This window comes from Haliaeetus leucocephalus, unplaced genomic scaffold, assembly GCF_000737465.1.
Source record: "Haliaeetus leucocephalus isolate CR32 unplaced genomic scaffold, Haliaeetus_leucocephalus-4.0 Scaffold140, whole genome shotgun sequence".
Lineage (NCBI taxonomy): Eukaryota > Metazoa > Chordata > Aves > Accipitriformes > Accipitridae > Haliaeetus > Haliaeetus leucocephalus.
The window spans coordinates 9,591,187-9,617,015 of NW_010972576.1; the positions used below are offsets into that span (position 1 = coordinate 9,591,187).

At 40.0% G+C, this 25,829-nt stretch overlaps 1 protein-coding gene across 2 annotated transcripts in view; it reads left to right on the top strand.

The window, feature by feature from the left end:
• The window catches only part of GRID2 (glutamate receptor, ionotropic, delta 2), a 734,176-nt gene that overhangs the window by 633,585 nt on the left and 74,762 nt on the right, over window positions 1-25,829 (top strand). For both annotated transcript variants that reach the window (XM_010586162.1, XM_010586163.1), the window contains one exon: window positions 3,141-3,336. In XM_010586162.1, coding sequence (XP_010584464.1) covers window positions 3,141-3,336 — 196 coding nt within the window. The remainder of the gene's footprint in view (window positions 1-3,140; window positions 3,337-25,829) is intronic.

Consider the following 25,829-nt stretch of genomic DNA (forward strand, 5'->3'; position numbering starts at 1 on the left):
TACCACTCCTGTCAGCCTATTCCTCCAGCCTTTCAGGTCCATCTGCACAGCAGCCTGTCCTTGAGCAATTGGCTGGTCCCCCAATGTCGTGTCATGTGCAAACTTGACAACAGGGTGCTTACTCATCTCCTCCAGGTTATTGGTAAAGACATGTCCCAGGTTAGACCTCTGTGGTACCTCTTACTAGCCTCCATGTGAGCTACCCTTTGAGCCTGATTATCCAACCAGGAATTTATCCAGCTGGTTTACTACCCAGCCAGGCCTAATGACCTAATTTGGATACAAGAATATTGTGGGAGAGAGTATTCAAAGCCTTGTTAAAGTAAGGCAAACTACATCCATTTCTCTAGTCTTGTCCACAAACTAAATCATTTTACTGTACAAGGCAACCAGATTGGTCAGCCATGACATACCTTTGGTAAATCTGTTGTCTGCTCCCACTCAGCTGCTTCTCCTTCATGTGCTCAGAAATGTGCTCTGAGAGGACTCACTCCACGATGTTGGATGACCAGCCTTAATTCCATTAATCATCTTTTTTTAATCTTTTTTGAATGTAGTCTGGATGTTTCCTTTCTCCAGTGGTCGGGGATGTCCTCCAATTTCCTTCACCTTTCAAAAATTAAAGCAAGCAGCCTTGCAAGGACATTGGCCAGCTCTCAGCACACTTTGATGCAGCCTGCCAGGTCCCATGCACTTCTATGGATCTAGTGCTCTCAATCAACCCCTGCCTTGTCTGGTTGGGATTTACCTGACCACCAATGGCTTGTTGTTCATTGCCTCCTTGAACCCTGCCTCTAGTCACAGAGACCTTGGAGACCTTGCTGGGGAAGAGTGAGGCAAAGAAGGCATTGAGCACCTCAGCCTTAGCTGTGTCTGCTGTCCCCCTCAACAGATCCATACTTTCCTCATTCTTTTTAGTTCTGCAAAAGCTGTTCTTGTTACCCTTGAAGTCCTTCAAGAGCACCCACTCTAGCTATTTGCTTTCCTAATGCTATCCAGAGTTGCCAGGAAGTGTTTCTAAACTCCTCCTTTATATCCTGTCCATACTTCCATCTTCTCTATGTTGTTTGATGAGATGAAGGCCTTTTCGAAATTCTTGGGTTTGTTTAGTAATTCTAAAGTGTAATAGATGATTGAATTGCTTTCCCTGGAGAAACCTATCTGGTGGCTATGTCTAATCTTCAGTACTGATCTTTAGAAAAGTATCAATCCTTATTTCAGTTTATTTATTAAAGCTAAGTATAACATCTTAATAGTTTACTTTTGTAATTCCCCTGATTACTACTAGAGCCTTTTAAAAATATTTACTGCTTCCTTTTCACACACTGGTTGTAATGAGGTTTCATATTTTTGCTAACAGCTCAGCCGTTTCATATTTAAGCTTTCAGAACTCATAGGTGTTTATCTGGACTTGATAATATTATTTTTTTTTACTTTTCAATTACAAATTAGCCACAGTACTTATTCTCCTGATGCCTTAGTCTACTAGAATCTTAGATTTTTCTTCCTAGAAAAGGGCATGTCTCAGTTCTCTGCTAGAAGAGCAATATACTTGGTTTCAAGAAAAGCTTCATTTAGCAGCTCACCTTTGATGATCCCATATGTGTACTGATTCTTTGCAGGTTCCCTGCTGCTTATGTTCTTGAAGAGGAATGCCATCTTGTTGGAGAAAGAGGAGAGGATTGTGGGGTTTTTAATACCATTAGTTATTTACTCTTCAAAATTAAATTTATCCCTTCCTTGTACTTGCTATATGTTATCTGCTTAGAATTTAGCTCTTGTTCAATGTTTTTCTAAGCCCATATGTCTGAATTTCAAAGGATTTCTTTTTGACTCAACTAACCTCTAAACCCTTGCCATTGAGCTCTATTGATTTTTTCTTTTCCTACTTTCTGTTGTGTTCAGCAGCCTACAATATCCTTTGAGATCCGATTACTGTTTTCTTCAGTGCCATCCCTGGAACACCTAAGAATTCCTTCCCCCACACACACCCCGTAGAGCCATTTTCACAATCCTCTATATTTATGTGTTTCAGAAACACAACTTGAAATTTGATGAGTTTCCTACATTTGTGCTTGCGTTTTCTGTGGCTGCAGTGAGCTTTTACAAATTGCTATTGCCTACTTTAAGACAGCATCAGCCCCTTGATTTGTCCTTACGTGTCATCCACTAGATTTGTGCAGTTTATACAAAGTTAATTTGTGCCAGGAAAGCTGTAATGGGTTTTAGGCAGTAGACATACTGCAGTAGTTATTTTGAAACTTTAATGAATGCCTTTAAAGAACCAAAAGTACCAGAGAGCAATTCTATAGGACAGGAAAATAAAGGCCAAGAGGTAAGGAGACTTTAAAGGGTTCTAATATACCTTTTTAAGTCCAAAACAGGGCTGAAAAAAACATATTTGGGATGCTTTAGAAACTTCTAAACTGGTTAATTTTTCTTCTTATAGGGTATGGATGAGATCATATGTAAAGTAGAACAAATTTATTGGACTAAATAACAGGAATTGTAATGAAAAGACAGCTTATGAAACTGCAACAGAAATCTTCCTATTGCTGAAAATAGTGTGGGATGTGACCTGTGTGATGGGTGCACAGTTCAGTGCAGGAATACCACCAAAAAGCTGCTCTTCACTGTGTAACCGAGTAGCACATAGAAGTACTCAGCCCAGGTGCTTTGGGCTAGATTTGGTGAGTTCTGGTGCTAACACTCCTGCTCCCCAGCAGCAGGGTGTGTGGTGGCACCACACTCTCATAGGTGGTTACCCAACTTCTGTTGAACTTGCTGCGTATGGCTGGAGGGACTGTAATGCTCCCTTCTCTCCTTTGCCCCTGCTCAAAGGAGCTCAGTATTTGGCAGGATCCTCTTGCTCCTTCCGTTGTTCTTTCTTCATCCATTTTCATTTTTTCCAGCCCTTCCTTTCACTTCATGTTCCTCCTTGTGTCTTAAATCATAGAAACATTTTTCAGTCTCACTTCGTCTTTTAAGAAAAAAAGAAAAAGAAAAAAAAAAACTAACAACAAGAGAAACTGGCTTGACAGCCATCTTCCTATATGTTGCCCTTTGCTAGCCTGCAGCTCTTTCCTCTTGAAAATGTGGCTTCAAGTCTCCTGTGTCTCTTTTCTTCACCAACAATTAAGGTCTCTCCAGGATCTCTCAAGACAGACGGATATTCCTTATGGCACTGTCTTGGACTCCGCAGTCTATGAGCACGTCCGAGTGAAAGGGATGAATCCTTTTGAGAGGGACAGCATGTATTCCCAAATGTGGCGGATGATTAACAGAAGTAATGGCTCAGAGAACAACGTCTTGGAGTCGACCGCAGGCATTCAAAAGGTACTGGTATGACTTCCTTTTTGCTTCCCATTGGAGATGCTCTGCTATAATACCACATTTGTTTAATTGTTGCTTTTAACTGTAAGGGATGCATTTGCACCCAGATAATGATCATGCCTGGTACCAGTTTCTGCAAGCCCATTGCATTGGCATGGAGGATTAGGACTTCTGAGCTACGTAGCTTGTTTTCAATGACTTTTTAAAATGTAAGTACCTAGAGTGTTTGCTCTGAAAAGGATTTATAGGTACGAGAGATGATTAATGCATTTGTCAGGATGCAATATGGGAATAGGATCGCTGGACTTATAAGACATGGCAGTGTACTGTACAAAGCTTAAAGCACTTTGAATACAAGACATTGATTAACTTATTTTTGTAGACTCCTGACACTGAAAATCTTGGCTTTCAGTTGTAGCTCTGAGTCATGTATGTTTTGAGAGAGGCAGGCAGAAAAAGAGGATCTGCGTTTAAAGAGTCTCACAGCCACCTTCTGTAGTGGGTTAAGCCATGGGAAAATATTCTGAGAGCAGGAGTCAGTTTTTGTAGGCACATTTGTGAATGCAATAGTTCCCTCCCATTTTTTTGGTTGACAGCTACAGCTTTTATAAGAACACTAATCCATGATAAAGTTCAGTATGAGGGTGAATATGGGTTAATGAGTGACTGTATACAAACTTTTTCCCTACCATTGTATCTTCATATTCAGAGTTTTAAATCAAATCTGAGAAATATCATATTTTATATATTTTATTTTAAACTTCAAAATGTGAAGATTGATTAAAGTAAATATGCATGAAGTTGTGTGTTAACTTGTTTTAAGCTTGGGTTAGAGATTTCTAAAAATCCAGACAAACCCTGCCTTTTGTCCCCACCAAAATCCATTTGCCAGGAAAACCTGTAATTTCTGGTGTTTTCACACTGGATACAAACATGTAAGAGGAAAGAGTATGTTAAAAAGAATGATGAAATCACTGGTGATCTCTTGATAATAAAAGAACTACAAAATAACAAAGATTCTTCAGAGTTTGAAAAAATCACTAATCCACCCTCTGTAAAACTGAGATCATATTTTCTCCTCTGAAGGACTAAACAGCATGAAAGAAGAGGCAAGAGAGGCCCTGGGGAACTGCACTTTTGAAACCCCTTTAGATAAAGTCATAAGCTGAAAAAGCAGGAAAAAAAAGACAGTCTGAAAATGTATTGGCTAGAGGAAATTGCTTTTTTTGAGAAAATATATTTTAGCTCAGTTTGTAAGGGGCTGATAAAGCTGGGTTTTGCCTTTTGTATGAAAAAAAAAAAAAAGCTGCCCTCCTCCTGGTTTGCCTTTCCACGTTATCCTAAGGGTTTCAGAAGAATCAAAAACCAGAGCACGTCAAACACAGCTGTGTTGACTAATGGCTTTTAGCTGAAAAAAACAACTGGTGTATCATGCTGGCAGGTAATTCCAGATTACAGCCTTTGGTTTCTCATTCCTGGAAACATGGCAGGTTTTGTCCTAAAACCCACAAAACCAGAAATATCCGAGTTCTTTAATTTCCTATGCCTTTGCTTCCCAGGAATAAGCACTTGCAAATGATGAAGTTGAAAAACCAAGTTGCAGCATGTTAGCAGGCCAACCACTCTCCAATTTTAAGATATCAGAGGGCTCAGACCCAATTCTAATGAGCATACACATCCATCTATGTGTGCGCAGTGTCTCCCCTTCTTTTGCCTTACAGGAAGAAATGACTCAGAAAAAGATTATTTGCCAGTTGCTGTTCACACAGATGCTTTTGGGAGATTGTACTTGGCCTGCTCAGGAAGAAAGGTAGATGAAGAATGTGATGTTAAAAGCTAATCTTAGGCAAGGAAAATTAATATTTTAAAAGGTAGCTGATAAGAGGCAGAGATTATAATCTCTGTAACATACTTCAAAAAAATGAAAACATTTCAGAGGAAAGAATTCATGGGTCCCCTTGGCCTATTTATATAATTCGTAATGTTCTTCAGGGCCTTGAACGAATTTAACTGGCCACATCAGAGCTATTAACCAGATTATAACCCTGGACAAGCTAAGCCAACAGGTCTCCCTCTGTGCTTCATTTTGTTTCTGCCATTAATCAGCACTAAAGCATGACTGAACAGCAGTTTGTCCAAGCTCTCCAAGGTCGTTGCCTCCGCACATGTTCCTGGAGTGCTAAGTGAGGGCTTAGGCTTAACGAGTGCTTCCAAATGGGTACGGGGAAAGGGGTTTCCACTAGGCTGCCTAATGACCATGAAGGGACTGTGATAGGAGGGACCACCATGGGAGAGAGGTGTGCAGGAAGGATGTTATGGATGCGGCGGACATGCTCTTCTTTAACAACACTCCCTGCTGCACCTTCTCCAAGGTTAAATGGGGTTTGCAAGTAGCCATTGCAGAAGAGGCTTTGCCAAACATTTCTGTTAGATCTTAAAAGTCCTTTAGTTTTGTCTTGCTTTTATTCTGCAAATTACAGTGAGGCTGGCACTCTTTTTATTCTGAGGAAAGTAGCAGTTTAATACTAAGGTATATATAAACAGGGGGAAGGGGAGGGGGATCAACTGCTGATTTACTCATCGCATCATCCCGCTCACTCAGCAGGACTGCCTGCTTGCTGTACCAGTGACTTCATGGGGAATGGCACCTGTGTGAGTGAAAATACAATACAGCCAAATGACAATGATTGCGTAGTCCCATTTTGCATCAGGAAATCTACCACTTTGACCTGCTTTTCCTGGCAGGAGGGCAGGCCAGGCAAGAGAAGTAAGATGGGAAGATCATGCCACTGTTAGTTTTCAGGTTTTGATATTTATTGGTCCTGTTCTTCTCATAAATCAGCTTCATACATATCACTGTGTGTGCTCCTATTCCATCCATAGTGAACAGCTATATACACCATCAGGTCTGGCTAGAGAGCAGCTGGGTAATTCACCCTGAAGAGAGAGCAGAGTTTTAAATACCTCAAACAGGAGACAGCCTGAAAAGCGCAGGCACTCTAGATATTTTTTGCCACTTATTGTCTCTTCCTTTCTCAAAAAAGCAACAAAAAGCAGTTGAAGATCTGAATTGAAGGTAGGGAAGCATTCAGTTGTTTGTCTTCCTGCCCTGCCAAATCAAAATTGATGGGGAGGTAACTGTATTCCTATATATGCTTGGATTATTCTGGAGAATATTCACTTTTATCTTCTTTTTTTCTTTATTATTCCCAAATGTTTCATGTTTCTCAAATTGATTTTCCTTTTTTGCATAGGTTATGAAATATGCATCTCATTCTGTCACAGGAATCTCTATTTTCACAGAAGTTATTTATTTGGAGAGGATTTACAGAGCCCTAAGTCATGCCTGCTTAAACATTCATTGAGAACTCCAAGAAAAATCATTTAGGCTTAAACATATCACATTACATACCTCTTTATGTCTTCTTAAAAAGCACATTACCCTACTTAATCCTTTACAAGCACCACAGGCTTTCCTATCCTTGGAACTATTCCCATTTAAAATATAATGAAGTGCTTCCATTGTGCCCCTGTCTGCTCTTTCTTCCCTAGAGTATAATAGTGCCTAATGCCCTATCCTACCCACCTTGTTCCTCTGAACATGATACCATAGCCTACAGCGTCTGCATTTTTCTCAGCAGTACAAGGTGGAAAATTCCTTTCCCAGGCTGCATATGAAGAATCCAAATGCGTTTGAAACCTCTGCCTCTTTAACTCTATCTGCCAAATATTTAGCCAGTAGGAAACTTGAGAAATAATGCTTCTGGATGGTGCATTAAAAGAAACTCCTCTTAGGCTCTCATAATATTTCCTCTTCAACTTGCACACAGTATCAAAAGGAATTTGCTCTTGAGATTTTGATTTTCTTGTGATCCTACTTACATTGCCAGTAGAGACATGCTAGCAACTGCTGAGCCTGTCTGTTTTCCCTGGACAGTGTGGATGGCACTTTTACCTTCCTGAGACTATTGTAACAGTAATAATATTGTTTAAACTACCTATGAATAGGCCATAACAAAACTTTGCTAAGGTGATTTGTCTGGGGAGGAAAGGAGTAATAATGATTTGCGATTCTGTGCTAGAACAAGTTATTAATAACTGGACATGGTTATTCTTAATTTGTTTTCAGCAGTAGCAACAGCATGAAGATTTCTATTGATAGGCCAAAAAAATCCTGAATTAACTAATTATCTTGATTTACTCACAAATTTGCTGTTGGAATTGCCCTTCTGGTGGCAGATACACTCATCACAGCACAAAAAGATCTAGTTAATACATGCAAGTCCATACGTCTTTGTTGTGAACATTTCTGACCATGGAGTTGGCCAATGAAAAGACACTGAAAACAAGAGAAAATGAAAAAAGACTTTTTGGATACTGGATCTGTACTGTGATTCAGCAGTGCAATTTATGTATTTTGGAATTGCTGTCTCCTGCACAGTCCATGACTTGGAGCTGACAGGTGCCTGGGGCTACCAAATGCACCTGCTGTCCTTACTTGGTATTATCATGGGTGGTCTGGCTCCATCTTATTTGTCATATAGCATCCTTTTCCTGGAAAGCAAGTGTCAACATAAAACCTGAGCCAGATTTACCAGTGAAGTGCTGTTAATAATGACAGGAGGAATGCCTGATCCACTGACACTAGGTTGTTTAAAGTCTCATAGCCTGTCAACATGTCAGCTTATGGGGGTGGGGGAATGGGGTATATTTCATTGCAAAGCGTATTTCTCATAGCCTTATCAAAAATTGGCTTCAGTTTGCATGAGCCAAAAGAATAATCAGCCTGGAGAAAGTTTGGTGGTTGTTTTTTTCCTGTAATCCTGTGTATCTTTGCTTCCATATCTTGGGCTTAAACAAACTTGCAGCAGTGCAAAAATTCAGAATCCTGACCAGAAAACACTGCAAACGCAGTGTGGTGTTACTTTCAGGCATTACCAAAAGCCTAATAGTTATCTGGATTAGCTCAGGGGGTCAATGTGTTTTGGATGTATAATAACGGATCTGTGACAGTTAACAGAGCGTGACGAAGATTCTGTGCATAGCTTTAAAAATTAAATGTAAAACTGTTTTCCTGCTGCCTCATTTTCTCAAAATTCAAGGTAGGCTCAAGAAAAGGCTTGCTCTCCCTCACGAATGTTCCTAAGCATATATTAAAGTTCAATCTAACTTTGACTTTCTAGAGTTTTCACATGTTTTATCTTGAATAGAACACCTGCAAGTTATTTTCTGCAGAGTTTAGCTTTATTCCAACAAAAATTTAAATCAAAATTTGAGTCATCTTACATATCAAGAAATGGATCTACACAGACATGTGTTCATCCAACAACTAAGCAAGCCAACTACTGCTGTATTCCTTTTGTCTCCAAAGTTTCCTGAAAATTTTATCTGAGTTCATCTCCTGTTTCATCTTACCTGCTCCGGAATGTACCTTTCCCCTTTTGCTCTCACTGAAATGCCATCCAAGTTGCTCATGACTTCTGTTCAAAGGTCAGTCTGCATATGCCTGCCAGTCACTTTAACAGCCTCAGATGTCACTGACTGATGTCCTGCTGTGGTGCCATGCTAGTCTACCTTCCAAGACTGTCTTTGCTTGCTCTATCTCTTCTCTTTCTATTGTTTTGGAGAATTTTCCGGATCTGTTCAGTTTTTGTGGGCTATCCTACATCTAAGACCATAGTCTTTTCTATCTGTAGCTCATCCCTGAGTATTCTCAAGTCCAGACAAATTCAGCTAGTGGCTCCAGGGAGACAACCTGCAGTTCTGCTTCTCTTACACTGAACTGAGCTCCTTTTATCAGCAATAAAATTTTTGTGTTTTCCTCTACTGTCTTTTCATGTCTGACCACTAACTTAGTTCAACCTCAGACCTACAGTAGCTGACCTCATCATCTTCATTTTCTTTGCTGTGGCTTTCTATTGCTTAAGCTTGTGTTTAAGTTTTGCCAATTCACCTTCCATAACATGTCTGTGATTTACCCATACAACCTCCAGACCATTGCTTCAGCAGTTTTCAATGTTATTTTCCGGGGCCTTTATAAAGCACTCTTTATGCATTTAGTTCTATTGAAAATGCTTCTGGGAAAAAAAAGAAGAAAAAAAGAAAAGTTGTCTTGAGTTTCAAGGCCCTTTGTGGTCATTCTGACTCTCCCTGTAGCTTTCTCATTTCTGAATTGGAAATCATTCGTGTAAGCTTTCAGTGCAACTCCTTTTTCAAGCAAGAATCTTTATGTTTCTCCAAGGACTCTTCTGTAAGGTATGAAGTTTTCCCTCAAGACAGTAGTGTTGTCTTTTCTGCAAACTCCTTAACACTCTCCTTTGTTATTGCACTGATAAAACCTTGACAACTAGGTCTCTGGTGTACTCCAATCACTACCCATCAACTGAGCAGCACTGTTTTGTTGTTTCTTTATGCTCTTTCCCTTCATTTGGCTTATTTTATAACTGCCAAATAAGAGGGGAGAGAGGAACTCACACTATAGTCATCTAAATACCATCATAGATGTGATGTGGGTGAAACTGAAGCACTACTATACCTTAGAATGAACTAAGTTAATGAACACGACCATTATCAGATGAAGAGTATTTCTCAGAAAACAACCTCTCTGTGTGTGACCTTTCAGCCTTCATCCTCAAAGTAGAGCTACAGCCTAACTTCAAAAGATGAGCATGGGAGCTAAAGTTTGTAACAGTCTGATAGAATATAAAAAGATGGGAAGGGGGGGCAGGGGGAGATATTATTGAGCAATCGGTCCTTATCATCTCTCATTTTCTCCAGCTTCAGTGGTGCCAGCTACATATTTCTCTTGAATTGCCTCATTGATTAACATAATTGTATTAGTCTCAGAAACAGTTTTCTAATCTTGAAGTTTTCTGCTTATTTTCAGAGAAGGTTTATTTGCCTGAAAGCTTGGTTATTTAGAGGTCTCCCCACAGATATATCCCTTCTTCTGTTCAGAGGTAATTCTCTCTTAAAACCTTACTTCACTTAGATCCTTAAACTGTCATGGCTACAACGATACTTCCATCATGTGTAACTTTAGGTGCCTAATTTAGGTGCCCAAGTTTCTTTCCTAGCTATCATAGACAGACAATTTCCTTCTCTAGAGAGTGGTTGAGAGTGCCTAAGCTGGGGAACCTATTTTTCTTGGTGGCTTATTTTGTACAGTACCTATCAAAATAAGATCATATTCCATGACTAGAAACTGCAATAAAAATAAGAAACAGCAAAATATACCCCAAGGAACTAATTTTGCTCAAATCCTGTAGAATTGCATTCTGCAGAGAGCTGAGTCCAGACTTTTCAGCTGGAGAAAGGATGGCTGACAGCCCTTTGAGGAGTGAGCGTGGGATGGGGGGGTCCCCACCCTTCATCCTGATGGCCAAATACAAAGCTAAGTACTTCATGCCTTAGCCTGTTTCTAACCCTGTAGTCATCTTTTTACACAGCAAAACAGTCCAGAGAGGAAAATTGATTTCTTTGTTGGTAGAGATTTCACTTGGGGTTTCTCTTGTGTAGAAGTGGACTAATTGGGATGGTGTCATGAGAGAAACACCTGGAGTGCATCCCTGTCCCAACGGTAGGAGACCAGCTCTGTAGAGTGCGCGTAGCTGCCATTGTAAGGCACATGGTGCATTGCCAGGTATTTGGTCTAAAACAATCCACATGCACATGCAAAAAGTAGAATTAATTTTGTGTTAAATAGCCCTCAGTCTCTACCTGTAGAGAAAATGGATAGGTGTTTCCTTTTTTTTTTTCGTTTCTGGAGAACTTTGGATATTTCTGATAGGTGGGAAAGGTAGGATCGCAACACCACACTGACAGTGAGTGTAGCTAGTCCACAACATGCAGAGTAACTGCTGATGGCTATCTGTATGAGGAGTTTCTAGCTGGCAACGCTTAGTTTATCCCCCTTATAGCTCCTTGTGCCTTTTTCTGGTAGTGTGCAACTTTGGGAATTGCTGCCAGGGTGGTATGTATCCCCATTTGTTTCCATGGCCATATCACATCTGAATACCATAATCCTGAGATTTATATGAGAGAGACTTTAAATTTCTGAATAACTAAGCAGCATGAGTGCTGCTTTCATTTGCACTGGCAAGTGATTAATTGTAGAAATTCCGAGCTCCCTCCTGAAGCTGGGATTTTTAGGGGACGGGAAATTTTGGAAGGGAGCAGGGAGTAAGAAAACTGACAATTAGAAAATAATTTAAGAAAAAGAGTGCATTTGCAGTCAGTGGTTGTAAAAGCTGAACATGAGTATGTCAGGATAATGCTCAAAGGAAATTTTTTCACTAGCATTATTTGTTGCTGAAGTTTTCTCAGCTGGCCATACTCAGTATGAGGGAGGCACCTATTAGAAAGGGTGGCATAAACAGGAAAGGATGCTGAACTCATCCCTACAAATGAGTTGCTTAATTTGTGCATGTTAGGGTCTAACAGAGCAATGCTATTGTCGTATTCCGTAAAAAAAAAGGGGGTTGAGTATTTACTATGCAATGAGTGCATTTATTACGCATTAGCACAGGAGAGGTCTGAGAGAGAAACAGCTCTCATGGGTGCTGTTACAAACCATCTCATGAGTAAAATACAGGCTTTAGTAAGGAGTGCAAAACAGGAGATGTCTTTATGGATATATTTGCAGCAAAACAGAAGTTCTGCTGCATGTTACTCTATCAGTTAAAACCAAAACAAGATGGTCTCCCTTCTGTTTATCAGCTGCAGAGGCCAGGAAGGGTTTGGGAGAGGAAGATTCCTTGGGACAGAAAGGTACTGAGGGGGTAGTTTTGTAGGGTGTCAGTTGTCATTTGGACACTGCTGCTAGCGTGATGTTGGTCCTGATGTGGCATCTTACAGTGAAAGCATTTTGGGTATATATAATGAAAAAGCAATACAGGGAAACTTTTGCTAGGTAATAAACTTTTGCTACTTTTTCCATCCCATAAATCTGCTTCTAATGCAGTTGCTAAAATTGTATGTACTACCTTTCTAGGCTCTTCCATCTATGGCATTGCTTCAGCAAAAAAGAGTATGACCAGCAGCTATAAATGACCAAAAACTGTAGAAGGATGAGCAAGTTCTGCTGGGACACTGGCAGAGCAGTGAAACTCCCCTTGTGTGTCAGCAGCTTGTGGAGGGATATACCCTTCTCTGGATTTTGGAGTAGCACATACGTTATCTCAGGTTTTATTACGGCAGGATGACTTTGAGCTCAGCGCTCGCTGTTCTGCTCTGTTAGCACCTGGTGTCTTCAGAAACTAGGTGTGCTGCTTGCATGTCATTCCACTTTGGCAAGTGGTCATTTATTTTGATTTAGCAGGAATTGGAATGAATATGACATAACAAGTCTTGTAATCCTTTATGCCTCTAAGATTGCTCTTTATTAAACAAGAGAGACTCCTGATGGAAGTTACAAACTCCTACAAATATGCTTTCCTACTCTGGTCACATCTGACGTGGGCCATTTCTGTGCAACCTGTGGGGAGGCAAAGCTTGGGATGAGTAAAATGTCCACCCTGAAGTACTTTTTGTTACTTCTTCAGGTAACTTCTTGCAGCTATTTTCCTATGGGAGGGTGACAAAAGGATTCAAATTAGTGCAGTTTAACAACCACACATTTTCTTTTGTGCCCAGATCTAGTTCCATATCCCTTTTCAAAACCATCAGTGGAAAAGGTCTGTCAAAAATTGCTGCCTCAGGGAGAAACAGAAATTTGAATTATGTCTCCTCCTTTGTTGGTTCCTCCTGTCGTTCTGCATTTTTTAACCCCCTCATGCAATGGCAGTAGTAAAGCCACAGCTCCCTTGCTGAACCCTCTCTGTGACTCATGTCCCTTTCCATGGCAGAGAGACATGTCCGTGCTCTGATTCCTCATTTTGGATTCTTGTTATCCTAAGAAAGAAAAACTCTATAAAGTGCCTGATGGAGAAGAGCAGTTTGGCATTTGGAGCACTCTTGTTTGGCTACATGGGACACAAAACATATTAGGCTTCTATTATTCTGGTCCTGTGAACTCTTATCTCTCCATTTTATCTCCATTAACTTAGTGCTTTTCTTACAGAGGTTCTGTAACATTTCCAGGTTCATGAAGATGAATAACACCACCATACCGAGGGTGTCTGGGGACTACACAGACTCCTACGCAGTTCCAGCAACCTCAGATCATTCTTTTCCTTCTGAATTCTCGCTTCACTTTGCTCCCTCCCTTTTACTTTTTCATTTTTCTGCTTTTTGACCCTCTGTCCTTTCTGTTTGGATACCAGCTACTCCAGCTTTTTCCCAGCTCTCTGAGCCTTTCTTCTTTCCACCCTTCACCTCTCTATGTGGTCACGCTTCCCCTTTGCTATCTCTATTGGCTTACATTGTCTCACTGTTTATCTGTGCAATGAATTCTGTGACTTTCATTTTGCAATCACATGAAGCTTTCCAAAACTCTGTCACTTTGAAGCCCAGTTGCAGGCTCACAGTGTGGTGGGCTGCACCGGGGATGTATCACACACAGATCAGGGGAAATGCAGACTCTGTCTAATGATCAATAGATGGAGACAGGAGAGCACACTCTTGCTTCAGGCGCAGAACGTGGTAATGTATTCGCTTTCTTGCTTAAATGTTTCCAGCTATCATTTTTGTGTATTAACATATTTTAATAATACTCAAATACATTGTGGTGCATTAACAAATGCAAATGATGGGATTGAATGCAAGGTTGTTTGAAGGATATATGCAACAGAAAAAAGACATGTATAGAAGTAATGAGAAAGGGATGTATAAAATGTGCTGTACATTCCAGCTCTAAAGCATGTCTTGGACTATGAGGTTGCAAATCTAAAATGGTGAAAGAGGTATAAGAGGTAACAGGGAGATCTTGTTTCGTATTTCTGGAGCTGCTATACCAATTTTTCATAAAACAGTTTGACAGATTTATATGATTTCTGTTAAATTAGTTGTTACTAAACAAACAAACAAACAGTCTATTCCAGAGACCAGCAAATGCAATTTCAGTGAGTAGACCTGTAGCAATTCTCCACTGTAAGACACTTAATAGTCCCTCATGAAATCATTCAGAATTTTTTAATTCTAATACTCTTACAGCTGTAAGTAATAGGAAAGCAAAAGAGGATAGCTCAAGGAGAACCTGCAGCTGCTCTGATAACAAATTTTTACACTATCATCCTTGAATAATCAGTACATTAATAAGTATATTGGTAGGCAATGAAATGTTAGTGAAGTAATAAGGATGGTGTAGGAAAATTAAATCATGGACTAAAAAGCACTGGCAGAATGCTTAAGAAAATCAACCTTTCTAGTCTCTAACATATATAAGTATCAAGTATCTAAGTATCAGAAGCTTTAATTAAAACAGATTAAAGTCATCCTAGTCTCAAAACAGGAGGGAGGAGAAAGTCCAGTGTGGTTTAAGATATCATGTAGAGAAATAAAGCACAGAAAAGGCTAACTTTTCAAATACAAAAGAACCTAAAATTTTACCTGTGCATCCCTAAAATGGTGTTTATGTTTACAAACTCCAAGCCTGTGCTTCTAAATACCCATGTGCATTTAAATGCAAGTGCAGGTTGTAGAGCCAGAGAGATCTTAAAACGTCTGGTCTGGGAGAGTGGAGACTGAGCAGACTTTTGCTGCTGGCTGTTTTTTGACATTGTCCTTAGTCATCAGATTATAAATAGTGGGAAATATTCTAGTAAAACTGCATTTTGTTGTAATATATCAATTTATTGAACCCCAAGTGTTTTGAGAAAGAAAAAAAAAAAGGTTTATGTTGTGTTTAAGGCGGGAGAGAGGAGGAAGAGGACCAGTTTGAAGCACCAGATCTGGTGGTTCAAACTGGATAGTTGTTATAAAAAAAAAAAAAAAAAAAAGGTGTGCTACTCAGCAGAGTGCCAGAACATATGATTAACTTTTGTGGACTTAAACCATACTCATGCCAACAAAATCCTGAGGTTGGGTTGTAGGGGCGTATTTCTTTAAAGGACAATTATAGTAAACAGAAAGTCTCCAGTGCAGAGGCTGTCGGGCTGTGCTAAGTTCTGGTGTCAGGACATGATCAGCAGCTCTTGCGGGTGCTTTGCTCTCCAGCCTTATTCACTTGCCTCCTCTGGAGCAATGTGAAAAGAAAACACACCTCTTTAACTCCCACTAAATATCTCAGGGGGTTTCAAATCTCATTCAGCCAGAAGTTTCACACAGCTTTCTTCCTAACACCTGTGCAGGGCTCTGAAATCTAGAAGACAAGTGTTTTGAACTAAAATGGGACTCTGCATGCACATCATGGCTGTGCATACGGGCTGTGGATGGCTCCTGGGATGGACCAGGGAGTAGCCTGGCAGGGCATTATTTGGGCTCTCGCTCCTGACATTGCCTCTGAGCTCCTTTGTGGGTGTGCAGAGGAGCTTTTCTAAACATTACCTAAACAGTATTTTCAGCTCCTGCAGGTTTTGCATCATTAGTGTCACCAGTGTGGCAGTCCCAGCTGAGTAGAGTAGAGTATCAGATGGATGTAGAAAAATAGTTTTCCCTCTCCTGTTAGTCAAATCTGCAAGACTGCAATGTGTCAGTGGTGTACTTGCATAGGCAGTGACAAATGAAAATCATAAAAGACCTTTCATTCTCTGGCATTAACCTGGCACCTTTCATACGCAACAAAATCCTTAGAAAGCCAAACAAAATAATGTGTTTTTTCTATACCACATATTACAATGCCTCCTGCTACTGTCTTTTCCTGATCTTATTCAAGCGACTGAGAAGATGTTTTCTGAGTGCTTTTCTTGGAAAGAAATGTAAATGGAGTGAACTTTCCAGCCATCAAGTTAAAAATTTACAAGTAACAGCACAGCATTGAGGAAGGTATGCCAGGTAGGTAAGCTGGCTTTCTTAAAGTGTGTCAACTAAAAATAAAGCTAAAATTCTTCTGTTAAATAACCAGAATCTTTCCTTAGGCTGGAGAGTAATGCTACTTGTGTTTTTTCCACCATTTTATTCTCTTTAGTTAAATTGCCAGCAAGCACTTTATGTCTCTTTCTATTTGAATTAGGTGGCAGAGTTGTCCGGTTTGAAAATGTGACTACAATAAATCAGTTTCTTTTAATAGCCAGGCTATGGGAGGAGAGGATTAAACTGCCACACAGAGTATTTTAAGAAGCATTTTAACCAGGCTGTAATCACATTTCATTCTTCTATCAGTCTGCATAAAATACCCAATCTAGATAGACTGCACAACTCCCTCACTGGGACTGCAATGGCAGGAGACAGTTGTTTACCATTCCCAGCTCTAAAGCTTTCCCACTGCACAGGGGTTGATTGGTGTTTGTGGCTGTTTGCAGAATGGCTCGTTAATCAAATAAAACAGGCCCCATTCCCTGCTGAATATAACAGAGGGAGGGATATAAATGCCAGGGACTGTATCAAGATGGGTGGAAAATAGAATGCATCTGTAATGAAAAAAACAGTAGATAAGCAGCTGTATTATACAAGTCTGTAAGTACCAAGGGATTCTGGTCATAACATCAATCAAAGAGCCAAAGCTTTGGTTGTTTTATTGCTCTGACCTCGGGACGGGATTTCCTTGTAATACTGTTGTGGTTTAACCGCAGCCAGCAACTAAGCCCCACGCAGCCACTCACTCACTCCCCGCCAGTGGGATAGGGGAGAGATTGGAAGGATAAAAGTGAGAAAACTAGTGGGCTGAGATAAAGACAGTTTAATAGATAAAGCAAAAGCCGTGCACGCAAGCAAAGCAAAACAAGGAATTCATTCACCACTTCCCATCGGCAGGCAGGTGTTCAGCCATCTCCAGGAAAGCAGGGCTCCACACATGTAACCGTTACTTGGGAAGACAAACGCCATCACTCTGAACATCCCCCGCTTCTTTCTTCTTCCCCCAGCTTTATATGCTGAAGCATGACACCATATGGTCTGGGACATCCCTTGGGTCAGTTGGGGTCAGCTGTCCCAGCTGTGTCCCCCCCCCCAACTTCTTGTGTCCCCCCCAGCCTCCTCGCTGGTGGGGTGGGATGAGAAGCAGAAAAGGCCTCGGCTCTGTGTAAGCCCTGCTCAGCAGTAACAAAAACATCCCTGTATTATCAACACTGTTTTCAGCACAAATCCAAAGCATAGCCCCATACTAGCTACTATGAAGAAAATTAACTGTACTGCAACCAAAACCAGCACATATGACTTTCCCCGCAAGAATTCTCAACCTGTGAGTAAACAAATGTAGGACATGGCACCTTCCCATCAATGAGTCTTGTCCCTAACCAGGATAGAAAATCCCAGGAAACGTCAAAATTTCTCATCTATCTTCCATTAAGTGCTGGCTGCAGTTCCTGAGTATTCCTTTGTGTAAGAGATGGATGGCCAGGACATCTTTCTTTGTGACTGATCCAAGGTACTGCAACATACCTTGGTCCAAAACAGTCTGAATTTGTGACCTCTGAGAGACACTGAAAAAAATAATCTGTGTCCTGCAGCATGGAGAAATGGCGTGGGGTAGCTTCCGACACTGCAGGTGGTCAGAGGAACGTGACAAATCCAAATCTAAAAACCTCTAAATTTTGTTTCATGTTTGGCAGGAGTTCTGAGCATGGTTGTGTTTTATGTGGCACTTCAAGTGTGCCCTGGGGAGGCTGCTGGACTGAGCCTCTCGATGGGCACTGGTACCCTGTCACCTTATTCATAGGTCTTCACTGAGCATTGGTATGAGAGGACACCATTCTGCTCATCCCTTATAGAAGAGAGGCTACACAGCTACTGCTTGCTCAAAAGCAGAATTTGGCATTAAAAAGATTAGGTGCTTATAAGCAGCAGTATCTTCAGAATCAAAATTCTGGCCCCAAGTGCTAAAATTTTGCTAAAGTCTTGTCTTCCCACACAAGTTGTTATATGAATCTCTCTTGGAGTCCTAAATGTTGCAGCTCACAGCAGAGTCTGGAGACAACACATGATAATGTAGGTGCAGGTGGGGCAGGTGTAAACAGCAAAGGTGGGAACAATTTCTCACAAAAGAAAATGTAAGCATCAGTTAATGAATGTTTGTAAAATGCTTTCAGTCCTTCAGATGATGCTATTATTAAATTGAACATCTTCGCTTATGCTATAGTTGTGCTGAAAGCTAAATGAAGGAGATGGTTTTCTTTAAACAGTATCTTATTCTTGATTAGCTTGATCGTTAAATCATTTTGGATTTAACAAAGGGAGCAGCAGATGGAACACAACACAGAAAGCAGCACAACAAAAAATGAAACATGACATGAGATCACAGAAGAGAATCGAAGTAGACAAATCCAAAAGTAAATCAAAAGAGCTCATACCAAAATTCTGGCTAAAATACTGGCACATAACATATGTTTGGCAATGACAGCAGTTATGGAAAAGACTCAGGGTATTATTTTGTCTTTCCATAGATACCAACAACAATCCTGATTTAGAGAATTGTACTTCTGAATACGTCCTCTCATGCTGTGCTGTTAAGAGTCTCCCCACGTTATCAGACCTAATAGCGGTTTTGCAAAATTAAAATGAAGTTTAGTGGAAAGGAGCGGAAACATCAGCCAAGCGTGTAACTCAAGATCACATAAATTCTTTGCATCTGATGGATTTTACTAACCTTCTTACTGTACCTCTCCACTCCCAAACTAATGTCCTTCTTTTCAAAATCTTGAATCAACCAATTCAGCCTCTCATCAACTGGTTTCTGCACATGTTTCTCCACCTTCCCAGAACATCCCATCAAAGGTTTGCCCTGTCTTTCTACAACACCCTTTTTCTTATCTTCAGAGTTAATTGCTCCTTACATCCAACAGGAGAAACCATTAGCTCAAATTTGGCATCCATTGAAAACAGTTGTAGACCTCGGCTCTGTTTGTTTTTGCATCCACCAATTTGGAAGCTGACTTGACTGTTCCAGACTTCATGAACTGAGTAATGTGGAGGGAAAATCTCATAAGAGCAAGAACTACTTTGCATAACATTATGTAACATCCAGATCCTTTTCTAGCTGAACAAAGACAAATTACATCCAAATAACAGAGAAACTTGCAGAAGGTTTGTTTTGAATTTCTTTCTAATAATAGTCCTAGGCCTGGTGTCGTTTCTTCGGTCCCCATAGAGTTTTACATGGTACACTTTTTGACAGATACTCTGTCAAATTGTATTGTATCCTTTCATGATTATATCACACACGTTCTATATGGCTTTCAGTATGTTTTAGTTATTACTACTCTATAAAATTTGTAAGCTATGAGGTGTTTCTAACACCCCATGACAAGTTTTACATACATTATGTGACTGCAGTTTTGATTTAATCTTTATCGTATTATACACAATCTGTAGATTTTTTTTTTATTCTTATTATGCTTTTGCCATATTTTATGCCCTTACAGTAAGGGTGTTTTATCTCTCGGTTCATTCAGCTTGAACATTGCTAGACCTAGGTTCTGCTCCAAGTGTGTGCCCCGTGTAGGTACAGAGTAAGTCCATTGAACTGACTGTTACTTATTCAGTAGCTGCCAAATGCAGATGCCTGTACTGGGCCTTAGATTCCCATTGAACTTGCATTATTGGGCTCTAAATAATTTGAAATATGACAAAAAGAATAAACACAGCTAAAAAGAAGTCAAAAGAGACAAGAGAAAGTATTATTATGGTTTTATCTTCTTCAGATAAAATAAAATATGCTCTTCATAGATATGCCATACATAAGATAAAGGAGGATATATTTTCCTGGCATTGTATTTCCTCTGCTTTCTTGTATACACCTTCTGAATTAAACTTTTTCTAAAATTTAGCATGAATGATATAGCAGCAAAGATACTACATTGGACTTGATGTAGATGTCCATCAGTAGGAATTATGGTTTCCATTTGGGTCTGAAGGGAACATATTTTCAGAAGAAGAACCCACATGTGGGCAGTTGCATTGCATATGATGTTTTAATATAACTGAACACAGAAAGGGGATGTATCTACACACAGAGCACTGTGCAGCTGCATAGCTGTTTGTGTGAGCTGTGCATACAGATGCAGGCATGCAGCTGCTTTTCCTGAGAACTTGGTCAGACATGTATCATCAACTTGTGAGCAGCTGTGTAGCATCCTTTTAATATCTCCCTAAACAAGTGAAGAAAATTGTGTTCATTGTTTTCTGTTTAAAAATCCATACTGAAGGAACGAGGAGCATGACAATACAATAGACCTGGGCAAGTAAATTTTTTTTTTTTGCTTTGGCAAAGAAGGTAAGGCCTTTTCTCCACCCTTGTCACTGTGCTGGCAGCTCACATGTTCCCAGGTGCAGTGAAGTACTGTGGTTTCTCTCTAATTCTTCCAAAGCCAGGGAAAAACTGCAGTTCTTCCTTGCATTTAGTATATATGTATCCAACGTACTATCCCTCTCATGGCATAGTTCTGTAAAAGAGAAGTTATTTTTAAGTTAGGTTATGATATAAATGTGACTAACTTAACCGTCAGTTTAGATATTCATTCTTCTTATAGTCAAGGTCCAATTGACTTCTTACAGTCCAAGGTCCAAGGTAAAATAAATAAGATGACACTGAAGGAGATTACATTTCCTAACAAGGTAGCGGCATTTTTCAAGCCACCTCCACACGGAGGCCAGGTGATACCTGCCGCACATTGGATGAAGTGCTAGAATGTCAAGTTGATGATTTTATGATGCTCTTGCTTGTGTTTTACATTTTCTTTCCCCATTGTTTGGTGCTAACTAATGAAATTATTTCATTCATGCAAGACATTTACTGGTGTACATGATTAACTGGGCACTTAGCTGTCCACACTGCATGCACAAATACCTGCTTTGCAAGTGCATTGTGTAACTAAGAAAATCTCAACTGATGTTCCTAATTCTAGGTGAACTGCTACTTTATTTTAAGAAGGCCAATCAGCTGATTGCATTGTATCATCACAATTAAAATTGAAAAAACCCTGTACCATAATTTTTTCCATTCCATAAGTACTTTAACTCCACTTTTCTCATTACTCATCTCAAAGACTCTGTGGCATTTTTATTAATGTGGTAGGACTACAAGTACTTGAATTTAACCCAGCTGTATTATGTTTTTCAAAAGAACACTAGTGACACAGGGTATACACATCAAACTCAAATTAAGAAAATAAATAAGACTGGCTGACTAATTGCACTGTATTTTTACCAAAGAACTATTCTTCTTGTTTATGTTATAATGAGATTTCACAGCATATTTTGTCCAAGTTTGAATCTGAGTGGCTTGGGAGAAACATAAGGAGACATAAGTTTCCATGATTTAGCAGACTTATGGGAAATCTAGAGTGAAGTAGGAAACACAATTGCTTATTATATTAATGATTCTATTTATATATGTTTAGATTTTTTTAAGATGCCTACAAATATAGATCAAGTAAATCAGAGTGACTTGTCATTAGGGATTTATCCACTAGAGAATTACAGTAATTGAAACTGAAACTGTGTAAAGAAGGAAGTATTTTTATAAGACATTGTTTATCTTTAAAAGCTCTAAAATTGTCAACATGTCATCATAGGATATTTCCATACTGAACTATTAACTTTTGATCAAAATGTTTTTTCATTTTGAAATATTAATCCATTGCAGGGAAATAATTTAGGTCAAAGTCAACTTTTTGGAACAAAACATTCTCCAGTTTGGATTTTTTATTGGGTTTGGTCTCAAAATTTGTGATTCTTTTCCGTAATTCGAAATCTTGCAACTCCCTGTGCAGAAAGATGACTAGTTTCTGTCCAGCTCCATTTATCGCTTGCATCAAGCAAAAGCTCTGAGTTTAACATTATCTCTCTGAGTTTGTGTCAAGTGCACTGCCTGGGAATTTCTGTTGATTTCTGCTTCAGGAGAAAGAAGGGATTAGAAATCTTTCATGAAAAATATCAGTTCTGAATGAATCCTCCAGGATGATAAGGAATTGAGTGATTGTTTTACAACAGGCTGTTCTGGGGGTTTTTTAGTTGATGTTTGGCTGCTGTTTCCTAGTTCTGTCAACTGTAAACTCATTTCTGGCATCTGAGCTATTGTGTGGGCAGGTCAGGCTGAATTAGAAACAAATATAATGAGAGTCTGTGACTTGCACTTCATTGGTTATTTACAAAGGTGTGCAAAATGAATGTTATAGCCTTGAATAAGTGGAAATACCTGCACAGGTTGTAGCCAGAGCTGAACTAAGTTGTGTACACTTTAAGGCAAAGGCTGTAAGTATTTCACTCTGTGAGGATGCAAAAGCCCAACTATCACCTGAAATTAGAGCTGCAATAAACATATAAAATCCTTAGCTGGATGTGAAAAGTGCTTAGATGCATAAGTTACACTGGTTTGGGTGCTGTCTGAGCTTGAAACTCCTTCTAGACATCATTTATATCTTTATGTACCTTTGTACATAAAGAACCTGGGTGCCTGCTCCTTTACCTGGACTTGCTCTGCCAGGCAGAGGCCGAGTTGTGCGTTTTGAATGACTATAACCGTATTCTGTGTATTAACTGTTTTATATGAGAGATTTGACTTACTAGTTGGTGAGCACGAAATGCTGAGTGTTTTGGATTGCAGGAGATGTGCTGTCTGTATTTTTCGCCCTGGCACGCTGCTCCCCCTAGCAGCCTGCTGCGGGGTGGGCAGCAGCAGAGGGGAGCTAGCTTTTAGGACGACGGGGATAATACGTGACAACTTGTTAGACTGCATCATCTTCTCAGTTGTCTGCACGGCGATAGCAAGCAGGCAGTCTGAATTGAGTGAAAAATGCCGCTGCACTGGTCTTCCTCCTCCCACAGCTCCTGATGTTTTCCATGGTTCCTAAACTGCAAAAGAAAGAGAAAACCTTCTTAGCTCAGATCTGTAATGTTTTCCTTTCCTATGGGTTCAAAGTACCTTCTCCTGAGAATTAAAATGCATTCAGCAGTGGGGTCTCCAAAGACCTGACAAGCCAGTGACAAGGGGCGGTGTGATGGCATTAGGAACCCACACGTTAGAGGAATAACAGCTCTTAACAATGCCCTGACCTGGGGAGGCAGGACCAGTTATTTGTGCAGCATCCCCCATCTGGGCCTGCTTGAGAAGGGACTGACTCGCCTGCAGAAGACCTGATTGGGCTTAGAATGGTTGCTTTAGCTGGAAATACCATAGGGCAGAAATTTCTCTGTGCAGGTTTTCCAGAGTGTTTTGCTGGAAACCATCCATGGCACCAGTCTGCGCAGCAGCCTGAACTTATAGCCTGAAATAAATACTTAGTTATAGACACCCCATGGTAGCCTTTAATGAACTCCCAGGGAAGTGGGCTGCCAGGTATCACTGAAAGGTAGAAAACTTAAGGGTTTGGGACAAATCTCAGTCTGCTTCTTTCCACAGCCGCATGAACAGCTGCACTTAAGGGGAAGATTCACTTCTAGAGAAGATTGATGGTTTTGTGCAGGGTTTCCAGAGGAAGAAGCAGCTTCCAAGACCACCAAAGTCTATCTGAAAACAAACTGATGTGGAAGCACTGAGCTTTATGATCCAAACCTGTTCCTTCACACCCCAGTCCAAGCTTGTGAGATGCAGTGCAGGTTGCCAGCAGTTAGTGCTTCTTGTCTCCTGCAGGGTACCAAAATGAGGGGAAACAAGCTAAATTGTTGTGCATTGTAGTTTCAAAGGGGGAAGAAAGAGAGGCTGGGAAGCATTTATTTTGGAGCTTCAAGGTACTGTGTCTAGATTTGCAGTGCCAAGCTGGCTCCATCCAAACCTGGGCAGGAGATACTTATCGAAGAGAGGAGGATAAAATGGTTCAAAAGAAGATAGTTAAATCCTTTTGCGTGAGTAGTGGGATATCCTGAATCCTATTACCACTATGAAAGCGGTCAGAGCTCTTGTGTAAGGAATATAAAAACTGAAAATTAAGTCAGTTTCTTTTAAAAAAGTTTCTAAAATGAAACTGTATTGTTTCAAATGAGCTTTTACTGGAGGATTTTTCAGTAATGTTGGTAGTTTTGCAAAGAATGTTCTTGCGGTTAAAGTTCTTTTTCAGATGATGAATGGTTTTGATGTGTAGTTTTTTGACTTTTGATGATTTTCCTATCCTTGCAGTTGGTATTCAATGAGTATTTCTTTGAATAAGGGATGCTGCCCAAGAATTGCAGTTCGATTGACTCTACTTCTATTCTAAAGAATGGGAACAAGAACCCTTCAGTTAGTGTGGTGCCGGATTGATTTAATTTAAAGAGGGATGCTGCTTCTCTAAATTCACCTGCATTTATCTTCTTCATGATACTTTAATCTACAGAATTTTACTTTTTCACCCAAATGAAGAGGATTTATCTGTGTACATTTTCTCATTTAAATGTTCTTTATTGGGGATTAGCTGCCACAAAAATACAAATATATCAGAAGGGGGAAGTCACTTCAGTGACATTTCGTTTAAATTTGCCTCATTATTGAGACTACCACTTGGCTACCACAGATCTAAGTTTTTGAGGAACCTGAAGTGCTTTCATATCATTTCTGTACATGACCTTCACTGGTGATCCCCTTAAAATAGTCTCCATTACTATCTGCAGCACTTAGTTGTCATAAAATAAATGAGAATCTGGCATTAAAAAAAAATTGGTTCCTTACCTTTCAAAGGTCTGCTTTTCTGAGATTTTTTTTTTCTGTTGTTTTTTTCCTCCTATTTCTCTTCCATCTGAAATTAATGTTAGCTGTAACGAACCTGTGGTTCAGCTGCATGTCAGCAATCAGCGTGATCTGCTGCCTTTTTAGTGCTTTGCTCCAGTGATTACCTGGAGAAGAAGCTGGCTCTGTTCTCCCACTGCCCTCAGAAGTTGTACCTTTGATTGGTTTCCACTCTGTTTTGCTCTGCTTGTTGTTTTCTTTCTTGTAACTTACAAGATGCATTTAATTACAGTGGCAAAATGGGAATGCACTGCGCACTGGAAAAATTCTAACGCAAAGGCGCTCTCTCATTACAGAGCTCTCATACCCAAGTAATTCTTCTAATTCCAGATGAATTATTCAAGGTCTGCCCAGTGTAACAAGTGAATGTGTGATCATTAGGCTTTTCTCAAGAAGCTGGTGGCAGGTTGCATATGAGGAATTAATGCTTTTCCTGATTAAGTTTTATCTGAAGCAAATAGACATGCCACTGAAGCTGATACGACAATGTAATGAAAGATAAACTTCATACTGGAGAGGAGATGAGGCTGGGATTTCTAACCTCTTCTTTCTTCCCCTAAGCTCCCCGGTATTTCATTTCCTGCGGCTGTTCACCCCTGGGCACTAGCTCAATAATGCTTTTAGAAATGAATCCACACTTTTCTGTTTGAATAAGTACAAAGAACAAGTTTCAATGTTTGTCAAATAGTGCCCCTTGAATTTAATTTAATTTAGTGCCCCTATCTTCCTATATACCCTGCAAAATGACATCCTAAAGGGGGGTGATGGTTGTTGTTATTATTATTATTGTTATTAAATTAGCTGCTTGCCTTGATGACTGAATAGA